Source organism: Myxine glutinosa, chromosome 8 (assembly GCF_964187855.1).
Source record: "Myxine glutinosa chromosome 8, kmMyxGlut1.1, whole genome shotgun sequence".
Lineage (NCBI taxonomy): Eukaryota > Metazoa > Chordata > Myxini > Myxiniformes > Myxinidae > Myxine > Myxine glutinosa.
This window is the reverse complement of record NC_136268.1, coordinates 34664225-34681671: the sequence shown is the minus strand read 5'-3', so window position 1 is coordinate 34681671 and position 17447 is coordinate 34664225. Positions and strand designations below refer to the sequence as shown.

The window sequence follows — 17447 nt, the reverse complement described above, 5'->3', positions numbered from 1 at the left end:
TCATTACCTCTACACAAAAAGAATTGGATAAAGCTAAAATTGGATATTATTTTGAGGTTGATTTTGAAATATCTGAAGAACTTCATAATAAACATAAGGAGCTACCTTTTGCCCCAAATAAAGTGTCCAAGAAAAGAATGGCTAAGTGATTATCAACAATCATTTAATACAAAAGGTAAATCAACAGAGAAATTACTTACTACATTATATAACAAAGGAAATTATGTTTTACACCAAAGAAACTTGAGACAATGTTTATCAGCAGGGTTAAGAGTGAAGAAGATTCAGAGTTTTAAAGTTTAAACAAAGCCAATTGGTTTAAGGAGTATATCAATTTTAATACACTCCAGAGAACTGAAGCAAAAACTGATTTTGAGGAGTTTTTTTAATTGATGAATAATGCTGTATTTGGAAAGACGATGGAAAATGTTAGGAATAGACAAAACATAAGACTTGCTACATCTTGGAAACAAGCAACAAAATTAATTAATAGACCCAGTTTTCAAAGAGCAGAGGTGTTTTCAGAGAACTTTTGTGCTCTCCATTTGGTTAAAGAAAGTATTATAATGGATAAACCTATTTATATTGGAACATCAATTCTTGACTTGTCAAAGTCATTAATGTATGATTACTTTTACAATAACTTAAAGAAGAAATATAAAAATGATGTTAATCTCCTTTATATGGATACAGATAGTTTCATTTTGAAAATTGAAACAGAAGATGTTCATTCAGATATGATTGATGATATTGATGTATACGATACAAGTAATTACAAGCCGGGTGTTAAGTTCTTTTCTTCAAAGAATAAAAAGGTTATTGGAAAGTTTAAGGATGAATTGGGGGGTAAGGTAATGAGTGAATTTATAGGATTGAGGTCCAAGGCTTATGCTTATAAATATATTGATAATAATATTGAAAAGAGTGGTAAAAAGTTAAAGGGAATAAAGAAAAATGTTATTAAAGAAACAATAAACTTTGAAAATTATTATAATTGTTTAACTTTAAAGAAAGAAGAGTTTAGAAAAATGAATACGATAAGAAGTTATAAACATCAATTATATTCAGAAGAGGTGAATAAGAAGGCATTAGGAGCTTTTGATGACAAGAGGTTTATTTTAGAAAATGGGATTGATAGTCTCCCTTATGGATTTGTGTTAAGATAAATAAAAACTAAACGAGTAAATAAAATGAGTTATTGTCTCATGTAAAAAGAAAACTGAATCTAAAAATATCTCATATGTTAAAAATAAAAATAATAGAGTTTATGAAAAGGGGATATGTTTAGTGTGTGGCTCTAAAAAGTGCCAATTCATTTCTAAGAATAAAAGTGGGGGAGATATGCAAAAGTTTTTGTCAAAGAGTAAATTTACAACAACTGGAATTCCAGGGGAATTACACCTTCCTGGATATTCTTTCTGTGGCACAGGGACAAACTTGGCTAAAAGATTAGATGAGGCTGACAATCCTAAACCTTGGTCTAAACCTCTAAATAGGGTTGATGAAGTGTGTATGAAGCATGATATTGCTTATGGGAATACCACTACATTGGATGCAAAACATGAAGCAGACAGAGAAATGTTGTATAATTTGTCTGATACAAAATCCAACGCTGAGAGAGAAAGTTGATAGGTTTATAGTGAAAAAATTGATAAGTGCTAAATTGAAACTTGGTCTTGGTTATCCAGGTGTTTCACCATGGACAGAACCCTCAAAAAACGATTAAGCTCTAATGATGTCATCAAGACTGAGGAGCTTTTGGCTGATGAATTGCACAAACCTATAATCACAAAGTTTAAAAGAAGGAAAGTTTATTCTAAAGGTGTTGATTATATCTGGTCCGCTGATTTAATTTAACTAAATAATGATAAGGGATACAAATATGCTTTAACCGTTATTGATTTGAGGTGTAGATTTGCATGGGTTGTTCCCCTGAAAAACAAAAGATGTAACACGCTTATGTTAGCTTTCAGTGGAATATTTAGTAAAAGCAAAAGAAAACCAAAGAAGTTATGGACTAATGAGGGAACAGAGTTTTATAACAAAATATTTATGAAATTTCTTAAAGATAATGGTATTACATTATACAGCACTTTTAATGAAGGAAAGGCAGTTGTTATTGAGCGTTTTAATCGCACTTTGAAAGAGAGATTATATACAAAAAAATTACACAAGTCGGTTCTCAACAATGGGTAGCTTTAATTCTGGGTATTGTAGATAATTACAATAACGCAGTTCATTCGTCAACAAAATCAAAAACATTGGGAACATTTACAAAATTAGAATATGAAAAGCAGATTAATTTGAGAAAACCCAAGTTCAAAGTTGGTGATATTGCAAGAAAATAAAGATGGAAAAGTCATTTTGAGAGGTTATACCAAGAGATGAACTAATGAACTTTTTAAAATCGTTGATGTAATGGATACAGTTCCTTGGACTTATAAATTACATGATATGAATGGGGAAGAAATCTTGGGTTCATTTTATTCACAGGAATTACAAAAGACACAAATAAGCAGATAATGCTCATGAAAGCAATGGGTTGGAACTTCACAATCCTCTACTATATAACGCGTGTAAATTTATTATATATATATTTATATACAGTGCATTCAGAAAGTATTCAGACCCCTTCACTTTTTTCCATTTTGTTATGTTGCAGCCTTATGCCGAAATCGTTTAAATTCATTTTTTCCCTCATCAATCTACACTCAATACCCCATAATGACAAAGAGAAAACAGGATTTTAGAACGTTTTGCAAATTTATTAAAAAGAAAAAACTGAAATATCACATTTACATAAGTATTCAGATCCTTTGCTATGACACTTGAAATTTAACTGAGGTGCTTTCCATTTCTCTTGATCATCTTTGAGATGTTTCCACACCTTGATTGGAGTCCACCTGTGGTAAATTCAATTGATTGGACATGATTTGGAAAGGCACACACCTGTCTATATAAGGTCTCACAGCTGACAATGCATGTCAGAGCAAAAACCAAGCCATGAGGTCGAAGGAACTGTCTGCAGAGCTCAGAGACAGGATTGTGTCAAGGCACAGATGTGGGGAAGCCGACAAAAAAATTTCTGCTGCATTGAAGGGTCCCAAGAGCACAGTGGCCTCCATAATTCTTAAATGGAAGAAGTTTGGAACAACCAGGACTCTTCTTAGAGCTGGCCGCCCGGCCAAACTGAGCAATTGGGGGAGAAGGACCTTGGTAATAGAGGTGACCAAGAACCCGATGATCACTCTGGCTGAGCTCCAGAGATCCTGTGTGGAGATGGGAGAAACTTCCAGAAGGACAACCATCACTGCAACACTCCACCGATCTGGGCTTTATGGCAGAGTGGCCAGACGGAAGCCTCTCCTCAGTGAAAGACACATGAAAGCCCGCTTGGAGTTTGCAAAAAAGCACCTCAAGATCTCTCAGACTGTGAGAAACAAGATGCTGTGGGCTAGATGCATTCTACAATGCACTGTATAGAGTATAAATTATTAATAAATGAATATACAACCATTTTTTTCTCGAATGTAGTTTTAAAACAAATGACCAATGGAAGAAGAAATATTTCTAAGATTTGGCATTTGGGAAACGGGGGTTAATATTTAATCGTAAAGAAAAAGAAATTATATTAACACCAAATGGGGAATTCGTCATTCTTAAAAAAAATTCAATGGAAGATAAATTATCAATTGAAAAGTTATTCTGGGGGGAAACTAAATATTTTCAACAGGAAATTAAAGCCGATAAGAAAAATATTACCAGAAAAGATAAAATTAAAGGGTTTTTTTATTTATTCGTAGTTTGAATATTCAAACCATCCAAAATTTAGAAGTAATATATAATACATTACTCATTATACTTCTTAACACCGATGTTCTGTCAATAGCCGAAATAGGTCTAACTAATTTTCAGATATCAATGGTTAAATAATATTTAGATCTATAATTATCTACACACACACGGTGTGAGTGATGAGGACCTGGGATATGTAGTGGGGGACGTTCTTAGATCTGTGAACCCCAAACACAGAATCCTCGACATTTCAGTCGAGGCTTAACTTTTGTTTGATGATGTGTGCGCAATGGGGGACGTTAGATCTGTGAATCCCAAACAAAGAAGCCTTGACTGAAGTCAGTCAAGGCTTAACTTCTGCACACAATTTTGTTTGTTGGTGTGTGTGTGTGCGAGTGAGTAATAATAATAATATTATGCCAACCCTAACCCAACCCAACCCGAAACCCAACACAGCTCTAACCCCAGCCCTAACCCCAACCCAACCCAAAACCCAACCCAGCCCTAACCCCAGCCCCAGCCCTAGCCCTAACCCCAGCCGCAGCCCAAAATCCTAACGTAATATGTATTCCTCTTCTTCAAATTTTGTCTTCCAAAGATTTTAAGGTTGAAGAAGTAGAAATGAGGTGGAAGAATTTTCCAGCATGTTCTTCCTTAGACTTTCTTGATATTCCTGAAATGTAAAACAAAAAATATTACTTATCTAATATTGAATTAAATAACATATATATATATATTGTTGCGAATATGGAATTTGGCCTCCATATCCGCTTGTAAATATTCCCCTATTTTCTCCAATACTCCCCAACTTTCCCCAATCCCCCATTCCCTAGTCCCATTGCATGTAAACAACAATCAGTAGAGCCGACCTTCCCCTTATTCCCCCATTAAATGTCGTGCCCAGGTCCACCGCACCACACGTAGACAACTTTCGGACATCTTCCTAGTTATTCTTAATCTATGTCAGTTAAGGCCTCGTTTCCATTAATTATGACTCTTCGTTGCACCAGAATGTGATTATATGGCATCAGTAGTGAGTTTAGGACCTTTCCCATACCTCCTCCCATCTTCTTCCCCAAACAACAACAATAACAACAACTACAACAACAATTACAACTACAACTACGACTACAACAACAGAGGGGCGGGGAGTGTGCGTCCTCACACCGGCTCGGTTACCCGCCATGACCATGCGCTCCACGGCGTTACCCCGAAGGGGCTGGCTGTCAGCTCCTCGTCAGGGGCGGAGCCAGTAACCCCCCCACGCACCCAATGAGAAGCAACGTGCCGATTCCATCTGGGGCGGCGCTAACGAGCCGAGGGCGTGTCACTCCCCGCCGGATATACGCGGCCCCGCGCCGGATGTGACGTGAGATGCGCCTCAGCTTGGAGAGAGAAGCCACCGCCACCCCCAGCGCGACGAGACCTCCCCGCATCTTTGGACCGGACCGGACCGTACTGTACCCTGCCCCGAGCCCAGGAGGACCTGGAGCCATCGATCCTGCCTTTCCTAGCCATCAAACCCCCGTGTGAGTCAGCCGTTGTCCCGTTTGTCTGTCGTCTGTCCGGGGTTAATATAAGAGTGTGTCTAAGTGCCTGTCTTTCTGTGATTATACCTCTAGCCCCTGTAATCTGACCTTTCCGTACGAATATAATCTCCTCCGGAGGTCTTGAGAATTGAAACATTGGTGTCGTATTGTGTTATTGTAATCCAGCCGGGTGTCTTCTTTTTCTTATTGAGCCAGCATCGCGCGACTAGTCAACGTTCGGGCACAATCGGGTAACTTGTGCAGACGTGGTCATACCATAAAACCGCTCGGTAAATAACATCCAAGCCACGTCTGTAACAATATATATATATATATATATATATATATATATATATATATATATATATATATATATATATATATATATATATATATATATATATATTGTCGCGTGACTACCCTTGGTGAACACCGTAGGGTAACACGGATGACCGATTGCGAGACTTTACACTCCCGAGGCGAAAACTCAATGGCGGATTCAAGCTCAACACAAAGTTAAACGCGCGGGAGGCCAGACGCAACGAGCTCCACAGCCTTATCTATTAAAATGAAACACCCAGGAAACTGCGTTCAAATATGTACAGAAAATAATATAAGGATTTATTATTGAAAAGTAATAACAGTGAAAAAAACACGCGCCGGTAATACTAATAACTAAATCGGGACGTCCCCACACGACTGATATCAAACACAAAACGAGGGAGATTAATTACGAAAAGAACACGTCACGTCGTTCAAAATGTACGCGGATTCGGGCTTATCTGGTCTTTCGTCGTCTTTGTGGCTGCCGTCCAACACCGCTCCTTTCGGCCCGATCGCACACCTCGCTCCAAGTTCCACGGCCCTCTGCGTCTGCCTCCAAGCGCCACCAGGCCTCGTCGGTCCAACGGCCCACACACACCACGAGCTCCTTTGCTCCAACGGTCCACCGCAGGGCTGCACGAAGCAACCAAAACCAAGTGCCAACTGCCAACTGCAACGAGCTGTGGTCACGAATGTTCAACGAACCGTGTCCTGTGCCAACTCCGACGAACTGTGCAACGAACCGTGTCCTGTGCCAACTGCCACGAACTCTGGTACGGAACTGTAACAACGAACTCTGCGACTCAACTCTCTCAACCCTGGACTCCACTCGAACTGCCGAAATGGCGTCCGACCGTCGCCTATATTGGTCGCCGATGACGTCACATTGGCGCGCTCCTCAGCCAATCATAGCCTCCCAACTCGCCCAGGTCACGCCCTCTGCGGCATGCGACTCCTGACATCTCCCGTCCGTGACCCCGCGGTCCTGGTGTAACACGTGCCAGCGAGGTTGGTAGGCCTTTGAGGTGCGCAGGCGAGGTTTGTAGGCCTTGGAGGTGTAAACGGTGGCGGTGTATTGTGGCGGTGTTCTTGGCCTGGTGGTGCCCATTTATTCGAAGTCAATGTCAGGGAAAGGGAATTATTTAATGTTGCACTAAGGACCTAACTAATGTTTATGTGGTTTGCAGTGCCATAAAGGACAAAGGTTTGATTACTAGGTGATACTCACAGGGGCGTTACCTTTAATCCCTCACTATTTAACACTCGAATCTCCAGGTAGATCCACACTCATACATCTTACCCCGACAAACGCCTAGACATCAATAACTTATTACATGTAGAGTCCCTGTCACGACAGCCGAATACCTACCTATTCAGATCTACCTAGCTCTAGATGTTGCATTACCAAATTCATAACAATATATATATATATATATATATATATATATATATATATATATATATATATATATATACAGTGGAACCTTGACTTACGAGTGCACCAACTTACGAGTTTTCCGAGATACGAGCCGTCGCTCGGGCGGTTTATTGCTTTGAAATGCGAGCCGAGATCTGAGTTACGAGCTTACGCCACCCGCCACCAGGTGGGTTCCGGTCACGTGGTTATCTTGCCGTGCAAGCATTTCTGCCGTATATCGCTGCTGTTTTGTTTTCGCATGTTGGTTATTTTGGAGCTTACGCCAGCCGCCACCAGGTGGGTTCCGGTCACGTGGTTATCTTGCCGTGCAAGCATATCTGCCGTATATCGCTGCTGTTTTGTTTTCGCATTTTGGTTATTTTGGAGCTTACGCCAGCCGCCACCAGGTGGGTTCCGGTCACGTGGTTATCTTGCCGTGCAAGCATATCTGCCGTATATCGCTGCTGTTTTGTTTTCGCATGTTGGTTATTTTGGAGCTTACGCCAGCCGCCACCAGGTGGGTTCCGGTCACGTGGTTATCTTGCCGTGCAAGCATATCTGCCGTATATCGCTGCTGTTTTGTTTTCGCATGTTGGTTATTTTGGAGCTTACGCCAGCCGCCACCAGGTGGGTTCCGGTCACGTGGTTATCTTGCCGTGCAAGCATATCTGCCGTATATCGCTGCTGTTTTGTTTTCGCATGTTGGTTATTTTGGAAAATTTCTTAGTTTTAACCATGGGTCCTAAGAAATTGAGTGCCAAGGGCAGTACTGAGAAGAAGAGGATGATGTGCTTGGATATAAAACACGCAATCGTCGAAAAACATGAGCGAAGTGTGCGTGTTGTCGACTTGGTGAGGCGGATGTGAAGGCAGCTGAAGATTTTATTATAACTTTTGCCGAACTGATAGAAGCCGAACGATACATCCCCCAGCAAATCTTCAACTGTGACGAGACAGGGCTCTTCTGGAAAAAGATGCCGAGGAGGACGTATATAACGGCAGAGGAGAAGAGCATGCCAGGCCACAACTTGTTCAGAGTGCCAGCGATAGCTCGCCTTCTCTTTGTGGAAGACACGGTGAGATCCTTAACATCCAACAACTAATGGGACGCAAACGGGGCGCCCAGTTTAGCGGTACACACATTGATGAATCACCCTGCCTGAGAAACACCGACATGACAGGTTATAGCTGGGTCGGGATTCAAACCCAGGCTGGACAGTTTAGAGTCAAGTGTGCGTACCTCCAGTCCAGGCCATCCTGCCAACTTGTATGCTGCATACAGGTGAAATATAAAGCGCGAGATATTTTTATATATACTGCATATTAAAAAAAAAATTGGTGTGGTTTTTGGCGGGCTGCAACGGATTAATAGCATTTCAACGGGGAAATTTGATTTGAGAAACGAGCAAATTGAGTTACGAGCTCGGTCACAGAACGAATTAAACTCGTAAGTCAAGGTTCCACTGTATATATATATATATATATATATATATATATATATATATATATATATATATATATATATATATATATATATTGTTACAGACGCGGTTTTGGATGTTAGTTTAGCGAGCGGTTTGGTATGACCGCGTCTGCACAGTTTACCCGATTATACTCGAACGTTGGCCGAGTCGCGCTACGCTAAATCAATTGAGGAAAGGACACAACGGCTGGGTTAAATGACACGACACCAGGGGTACAGTTCTCAAGACCTCCGGAGGAGGTTATAATATTTGTATGCGGAACGTTGAGATTACAAGGACAAGAGGTACAGCATAGGAAGGTCGGCACTTAGACACACTTATCTTATTCCCGACAGACCACAGATAAACGGGACAAGACTGACTCACACAGGGATTGATGGCAAGGAAGGGCAGGTAGTCGATGGACAGCACAAGGTGCACCTTGGCTCAGGGACAGGATAGCGCGGTTCAAAAGATGCAGGGAGGTATCGTCGCGCTGGAGGTGGCGTCTGGTTCTCTTCAAGCTGGGGGCGCATCTCACGTCACGTCCGGTAAGTGGCTGCGTATATCCAGCGGGGAGTGACACGCCCTCGGCTCGTTAGCTCCCCCCAGATGGAATCGGCCCACCGCTTCTGATTGGGTGCGGGGGGGTTACCGGGCTCCGCCCTTGACGAGGGGCTGACAGTCAGCCCCTTCGTGGTAACCCCGTAACCTGGAGGTAACCTGGAGCACATGGGCAATGGCGGCTAACCGAGCCGGAGTGAGGACGCCCACTCCCCGCACCGCCGCCGCGCCGCCCCCGCTGTGGTTGTAGTTGTTGTTGTTGTTGTAGTTCCATGAGATGATGGGAGGATGCGGAGATGAGGTTGTGGGGAGGTATTGGGAGGTCCTAAACTCACTACTGGTGCCATACAATCACATTCTGGTGCAACGAAGAGTCAGAATTAATGGAAACGAGTCCTTAACTGACATAGACTAAGAATAACTAGCAAGATGTCCTATAGTTGTCTACGTGAGATGCGGTGAACCTGGGCACGACATTTAATGGGGGAAAAAGGGGAAGGTCGGGGCTACAGAGTGTTGTTTACAGACAATGGGACTAGGGAATGGGGGATTGGGGATAGTTGGGGAGTATTGGGGAAATAGGGGAATATTTACAAGCGGATATGGATGGAGGCCAAATCCCATATCCGCAACAATATATATATATACATATATATATATATATATATATATATATATATATATATATATATATATATATATATATATATATATATATATATATATATATATATATATATATATATATATATATATAATTTATCTTAAACCAACTGAACTTACCTTAAATGAAACATCATCAAACAAAGAACAATGTTCATTGCTTTAGAATCCAAAGAGTCTCCAGGGTAAAACTTGTCTGTTGGATCATCAGGGCCTTGGCTGCTTGAAAGGCCTTCAAGCAATTCAATAGTTTCACCCCCACTTGGGGTGAAAGTAGTATTGTTTTCATATTGCATCTCAGATAAAATCTCCTATAAGAGAGAATAATAACATGTTAATTAATTTTTTCATTTAATACACGATTATTATATGTATAAATCAAACTTTGTAAAAAAAACAAAAAAACAAACAAAAACAAAAAAAACACCTGTACTGATAAGAGGTTAGAATCCAAAGTCTCCAAGAGAATCCCCACAGGTAGAGTCTCCAAGATAGGTCTCACAAGTAGAGTCTCCAAGATAGGTCTCACAAGTAGAGTCTCCAAGGTAGAACTATTTGGCTGGGTCTTCAAGGTAGAACTCTTTGGCTGGATCAAGGTAGAACTCTTTGGTTGGATCATTAGGGTTGTGGCTGTTTAAAAAGTCTTCAAACGAATCAATCATTTCATCCAAACCTGTGGCAAAAGCAGTGTTTTCATATTGCATCTCAGATACAATTTCCTGAGAGAGAAAATAACAATGTATTAATTTAATACAATATTATTATCTTACGATAATTCACCAAATGTCTGTCCGTTCGAAGGTACCGCAAAAACGGCTGAACCGATCGCAACGATATTTTGGGTGGTTAATTCTGGGACCCCTTGGAGTAAAATAGGCTATATTGTTTTTCCAAATTTTTTTTCCAATTTTCCAGTTTTTCCAAACATGATGGAATAATATTTACCGATATGAACAGTGATGTGGCTTTTATTGAAATTATACAAATATGTTTAGATTTTGATGAGAATTACGAACCTGCTGCGAATGCAGAAGTGGACAGATTACGGCAATGCGCGGGGTTGATAATATCTCAATACAACCGTCATTCAATCGTAATGTTTAATCGTTAATCGTTAAACGTTAATCGTGTTAATCGTTTTGTTAAAGTATCAATGGATGATTGGAATTGAGTGAATACAAGTACGATTTTGAATTCGTAATTGTATTCACCCACCCGTACGGAACTTCACATCAGGATTTAAATATATGTTTATGTCATGAATGTTGTTAACATTTTATTACATTAATGTGTATTTGTGATTGGAGTTTTTTTGTTTTTTTTTGTATACAAGATCGAGGCTCGTGAAAGAGCTCACATTAATCACACAAAAAGTCAAACCGACACATAAAACACAAAAATAAGGGGAGTGGTAGACAAGATGGGGAGAGAGGGGGAAGGACACAAACACAACATTTGAGAGCAGGGACATCGGGAGAAATGTGGGAGGGGGAGGGCTTGGGGGGAGGTGGGAGAGGTATAAAACACATGAACACTGCAAGGACTTCCAGGAAAGAAGTTGGAATTTCAAAAAAGTGTATCTGGGGTGAATTCGTGGGGGTAGAAAAGATCAAGGTTTTGGATAGGGGAAGATAAGAGATGGTGGTGAACAGCTGTTTTAAAGACCTGGAGGGAGGAGTGGGATTGAAGGGAGTGGGGGAGTTTGTTCCAGAGACAGGAGAAATGGGGAATGAAAGAGTGAAGGTGAGCAGAGTCTTGATTTTGGCAGTTTAACCATAAGAGGGTTGCAGGCAGATCTTGTGCGACCTGAAGGAATATTGGGGGGACGGAGCACAGAGAGAGCTGGGGGAGCAAGACCGGAGAGGAGTCGGTAGAAGACAGGAAGACCACCAACCTGCCTGCGGTGAGTGAGTGAAAGGCCCTCGGAGTTAGCTTCATCGCAGGAGATTCCAATAGTAATAATAATGATAATACATTTATTTTGGATAGCGCTTTTCAAGAAACCCAAAGACGCTTTGACATAGTCCGTAAAACAAAGACAAAAAAGTCAAAAATACATAATTAAATAACCAAACAGAAAGGAAGGAGAAGGAGAAGAGACGGTCAGGGGTTGAATGCGGTATTGAACAGGTGGGTCTTGAGTGATGATTTGAATGTGGTGTGAGGAGGAGTCTCTGATGGTTTGAGGTAGTGAGTTCCAGAGTGTGGGAGCGGCGATGGAGAAGGCCCTGTCCCCCCAGGATCTGAGTTTGGTCCGGATGGGGGGGGGCAGGAGGTTTGCAGCAGCAGAGTGGAGGGTGCGGGTGGGAGTGTGTCTGGGGAGGTCAGTCAGGTAGGATGGGGCCAGGTTATGGAGGGCTTTGTAGGTCAGGAGGAGGATTTTGTACTGGATTCTCTGGGAGATGGGGAGCCAGTGGAGCTTGTGAAGGACGGGGGTGATGTGGTCCTGGGCCCGGGAGTGGGTGAGTAGACGGGCAGCGGAGTTCTGAATGTATTGAAGTTTATTGATGATATTTGAGGGTGAACCATAGAGGATGCTGTTGCAATAGTCCAGACGGGAAGTGATGAAGGCGTGGATGAGGGTTTCTGCAGCTGTGGAAGAGAGGGATGGACAGAGACGGGCAATGTTTTTCAGATGAAAGAAGGTGTACTGAAATGATTTTCAATGATTCTGAAAGCTTTGGTTTCAACAGCGTGAAGCCGAGCTAGGTGTGAGGCAGGAGCCCCGGCCCAGAGGGGGGCACAGTATTACATTGAGCTGTGGATGAAAGCCTTGTATGTGGTGAGGAGCTCAGGTGTACCAAGGAAGGACTTCGCACGACAGAGGATGCCCAGTCCGCGACTGGCTTTGGAGGCCAGCTTGGAAATGTGGTTTTCCCAAGAAAGATCATGGCAGATAGTGAGACCCAAAAACTTGAGCGACAGAACTTCTTGGAGAGGATTGTTGAGAAAGTAAATGGGAGGGTTTTCCAGTCGGTCTTTTCGGAGAGACATAGTAAGAGTGTGAGATTTGTCAGGATCGAAAGACATGTTCCACTTGTTTGACCAGTCTGTGATTTTGTCCAGGTGTGCAGAGAGTGAGGAGGCTGCAGACTGCCGATCTGAGAGATGAGGAATGGAGCGGCAGATAGTGGAGTCATCAGCAAAGAGATAGAGAGGATTTTCCAGAGAGTCGGAGAGATCATTGATGAAGACCAGAAATAGCACAGGGCCCAGAACACTACCTTGGGGAACTCCAGCCAGAACAGGAAGGGGAGATGAGAGAAATCCATTCACGGGCACACGTTGCCTACGACCAGAGAGGAAGTCCGCAAGCCATGAGTGGAGATTTCCATGGATACCATAGGAGGAGAGTTTGGTGAGCAGAGCTGGGTGCCAGACCGTATCCGTATCGAAGGCACGTGATATGTCAAGTGAGACAGCTCTGATTTCCTGTTTGGCATTGAGGACCTCCATCCATTGTTGAGACAGCAGAAGCAACATGTCCAGAGTAGAATGACCTGGTCTGAATCCAAATTGATGATCAGAGATCAAGCCATTGGAGAAGAGGAAGGATTTGATATCCGAAGCAATGATGGATTCCATGGCTTTGCATGTTAATTGGAAGCAGGCTGATTGGTCTGTAGTTGCAAGGATCTGTTTTTGCACCTTTTTTGTGTGAAGCGGTATTGTTTGCTGATTTCCAAGGTTCTGGCAGATGACCTTGAGCAAAAGAGAGGGTGAAAACAACAGAGAGGGTGAGATAGAGCGGCAGAGCAGGATTTTAGGACCCTTGGGCTGATGCCGTCTGGTCCAGTTGCAGAATCAGAGTCGAGGTTTGACAAAAACTTCTCCACCTTGTCAGGAGAGAAGGACACAGAGTCCAGGAGCAGTTGGGTTCGACTGGGGAAGGTGGGAACAGAGAGAGACTGGTTTGGGACACAAGATTTTGAGGCAAACACAGAGTTGAGGCATTCGGCTTTGTCACGTGCGGTGTCAACTGTGTAGCCATTTGAAGTAAGGGAGGGGATGGAGGGGAACAAACACCAGAAATGGATTTGACCAGACGCCACAAGGATTTGGAGGAAGGAGACAGGTTTGAGAGTTCAATCTTGAGTGTGGAGAGATTGTGCTTCCTGGCACTCATGAGGGTAGACACACTTGTTCCGAGCTTGGTGGAAGGAACTGAGATTGCCTTCAGTTGGATTTACCTTCCAGGAGGCAAAGGCAAGTTGTTTCAGGGCAACTGCCTCACCACAAGATCCAGTGTACCATGGACGGGAGGAAGGGTAAGACAACTGAAGACGAGATTTGAAAAATCTGTGCATGAGAGAGAGCAGTTTGCTTTGGAAGAATTCCCAGGAAGAATTGATGTCAGAGGCAGTAGAGATGGGAGACCAGTCCAGATGATTGATGGCTGCTTGCAGAACGTGCCAGTCAGCCTGAGTGAAATGCCAGACTCGTCGGTGCTGAGGAGGCTCCCTGAGAATGGCCAGAGAGATGTCCACTTTAACAAGCACATGATCAGAAGATCCGATTGGAGCAGAAGAAGAGCAGCAGACATTTGCAGGGAAGTTTGTCATAACCAAGTCCAGAAGAGAAGATACTCCATTGACTGCGATCCGGGTTGGGAAATTGACAGATTGTGTCAGTCCCAATGAGTCGCAGAAGGCCTTTGCTGAGGTGCCATGGCTGGTGAGAGATGAACCCACACCCAGCCAGCTGGCATGATGACAGTTGAAGTCGCCAGATATGATGAAGAGAGAGTTTGGATGAGTTTGTAGAAGTTGGTCCATGTTGTCCGACAGCGAAATGTAAATGGAGTCATCACTGTTTGGAGGACGGTCCAGAACACATATGAACAAAAGGTGGGAGCAGAGAGGAAGCCGTAGCCAGAGGTACTCCTGGGGGTGGGGTTTGAGAGAGGGCAGTGCAAGGAGAGTGAGGAAGAGAGTTTTTGATGAAGATAGCCACCCCACCACCAGGACGAGGCTCAGGTCTATCATACCGGAGGAGGGAGTAACCAGGAAGAGATATTAAGGAATCAGAGACATCTTGAAGGAGGAAAGTTTATGTTAAGCAGATCAAGTCTGTATTGTCAGAAGCAACCTGAATGGAGAGATCAATCAGGTTTGAGCGAAGGCCCCGGATGGGTCCATACCGTTAATGAGGAGAGAGGGGGAGCATCGGGTGCAGGACAGGGGAGGGGAGGGGTAGGGTCAGATGAAGGATGAGAGGGGGAGGTAGGGAGGGCAGTTGATAGTGTGTCAGAGATTACAGAAGAGTTACAAGAAAGGGAAGGATGAGGAGGACGAAAGGTTTGATGGTGATGGGATGAGGCACAGTGAGGGGTTGTTTGAGGGGGGGGCAGGGGAAAGTAGAGGTTGGGGGAGGTGGAGGTATGAGATAGAAGGGAGACGAAGTGGGGAGGAGGCAGCTTTGAGAAGGAGGTGGGAGGAGGGAGAATTTGGGAGGGATGTTTGGGGGGGAGTTTTTAATGGGAGGGGCAAGGGGGGAGTTTAGGAGGGGAGGGGCAAGGGGGGAGATTTGGAGGGGAGGGGCAAGGGGGGAGTTTAGAAAGTGGATGATTAATGAAAGATAAACATTTCTAACAAATTGGGTTTATTGTGATTTTCAAGTGAACGATCGGTTTAAGAACGATGGAGGAGGGGTGGAATGAATGAGAATTTAGAACATGTAGTGAGAAAGAATTATAAGAGATTGAATATTTTTTTGAAATGGAATGAGTTGAAGAGGAAATTGAAAGGAGCCTTTTAATTAGGAAGAAAAACAGCGTGTTGTAATAAACCACTGAATAAAACACTGCAGGGGAAAGTTTAAACATATTTAAACAGAACCGTGAAGAACAGTCTTATATTCACAAAGATACCAACGGGGAGAGGGCCTTGAGGGACAACCTCGAGTCACTTGAACAGGGCAAAAGGTGGAAGGCAAGGCGATAATGGGGGCGGGGTGGGACAGCGCACATGGACAGAGGTGCACCATAGGACAAAAGCACACGAGGAGAAAGGGAAATAATTTTTTTTGGGGGGGGGGCGGGAGGTGGGGGTTACAACGTTAGACAAAGAGTAGATGCTCAGGGAAGTTTGGGGGAGAAGGGAAAATCTAAAATCTAAAACCTAGCAAAAACAGCGAAAGAAGGAACAAACTTCGACAGGGGAAGCCTGAGGCAAGGCCGCACACGTGAGGCAAACAGAAACGATTAATTTATGAAAGATAAACACCGAGAAACTTCCAAGGGGCACACTATAGGTTCACACACCGAAAGATAAATACAGTTTCGCCAAAATACAATTGTGAACAATGACAACTTTGAAAACGTGGAGACCATGTACAGCTTCGAAAATCCATGACGTCGTCTCCAAGATCTCGCGAGATCTCTCAAGTTATGCTGTTTGGAATGAAAAAAGAGATATCGAGGTCAAGTGAATGACGAAATGCAGTGACGGTTTTACGTTCGAAATATGAAATTCGCGGATCGCCATATGCTGATTCGCCATTGACTGGAAATGGAACACACGTACCTGTTTGTTTGTGAACGGGTACGTTTTTCATGGAAGTCCTTCACAAACTTGCTGTCCATGTCTGACGTGCAACTGCAGGTGCTACAGGAATGTGGAATTTATTGGTTTCATGTTTTAGCATTCACCGTTTCTGCATAGTCTATTTGCTTCTGGCCTCCCCCCATAGCACAGGTACCTCACTTGTATGTAGAAATCAAACTTTGTAAAAATAAAAAAATAAAAAAAATAAAAGAAATAAATAAATTAATAAATAAACTCTTACCTCCATTGATAAGAGGTTTGAATCCAATTCATCAATTTGAAGGTTTAGTTCCACACAGGTAGTAGGGCTCCAAGGAATTGCAAAGTTGTCCCACTCCATTTCCAGCTCATTTCCAGTTCAGCATAGTCGTCCATTCTCAAGAGAAGTAAGAAGTGTGCCTGTGCTTGAACCCTTTATATAAGACTGGTTGGTGGGTGTAGTTTCCTTTAGAAATTCCCTGGGCATGCCTGGACAAGCCTTAACTGGAAATGATGCAATGTTCGGTGAGATGAACCAACTCCAACTTCCTGCACTGTAAATTAAATTCTACAAGGATTATATTTCAGCACTTCAAACTAACATTTAAACTATGTTGACATAAAAATGGATTAATATTCAAGCAGTGTCATTTTAAGTTAATACATTTAAGTTATACAATGGACTACAAAATGTAAATGTTTCATGATATTTGTTATGTTATATCACCTTTATCTATCAATATTGTTGAAATGAAGATCAAATAGCTGTATGTTGAAATATGTTGAAAAAGTCTAAACTTTACATGGGGTGTACTTACTTTTTCACGTGACTGTATATAGAGCTTACAGAATATGAGCTTAATAAAAAATTATATAATTAAATAAAAGCAATTTGGCAATAAAATAAAAAACTAAAGTATATAATTCACAAATTATATATTTCTCAAAATAATTGAAAAATTTGGAAATTGGAAATTTAATTAAAAAATTTGGAAAATTGTAAAATGAACCATGTTGAACCACAGTGGACCATGTTGAACCACATTGAACCATGTTGAACCATCGTTGGGGCGCTGTGAGCCAGAAACAACAAAATCATCGTACTCCTAACCCCAGCCCTAACCCCAACCCCAGCCCTAACCCCAGCCCCAGCCCTAACCACAGCCCC

The 17447-nt window shown here is 42.6% G+C and overlaps 1 protein-coding gene across 5 annotated transcripts; it reads right to left on the bottom strand.

Moving 5' to 3' along the window:
* Nucleotides 1–1859: 1859 nt before the first annotated feature.
* LOC144893265 (uncharacterized) lies at nt 1860–17351 on the bottom strand. 5 transcript variants are annotated; one of them, XR_013624292.1, is made up of 6 exons: nt 16542–17351; nt 16280–16360; nt 16018–16146; nt 10183–10428; nt 9876–10066; nt 1860–1932 (listed from the first exon to the last, which is right to left on the bottom strand). XR_013624292.1 is itself a non-coding variant. In XM_078783179.1 (6 exons), exons 4-6 carry the CDS (start codon nt 10372–10374, stop codon nt 4450–4452), a joined length of 402 nt encoding a protein of 133 aa, XP_078639305.1. In that variant the 5' UTR covers nt 10375–10428; nt 16018–16146; nt 16280–16360; nt 16542–17337; the 3' UTR covers nt 4327–4449. The 5 variants fall into 5 exon arrangements, 2 of the variants coding, with proteins under 2 accessions (XP_078639306.1, XP_078639305.1); XR_013624290.1 differs by lacking the exon at nt 1860–1932 and adding an exon at nt 4327–4468 and having other exon boundaries at nt 16091–16146; nt 16542–17344; XM_078783179.1 differs by lacking the exon at nt 1860–1932 and adding an exon at nt 4327–4468 and having other exon boundaries at nt 16542–17337.
* Between the last annotated feature and the right edge of the window lie 96 nt (nt 17352–17447).

Bases quoted from the DNA above. Each gene is read 5' to 3' on its own strand.
- LOC144893265 (XM_078783179.1), bottom strand. From the start codon at position 10,374: ATGATCCAACCAAAGAGTTCTACCTTGATCCAGCCAAAGAGTTCTACC. The intron at 10,067-10,182 runs GTGTTTTTTTTG...TCTCTCTTATAG, and splicing joins CTAACCTCTTATCAGTACAG to GAGATTTTATCTGAGATGCA.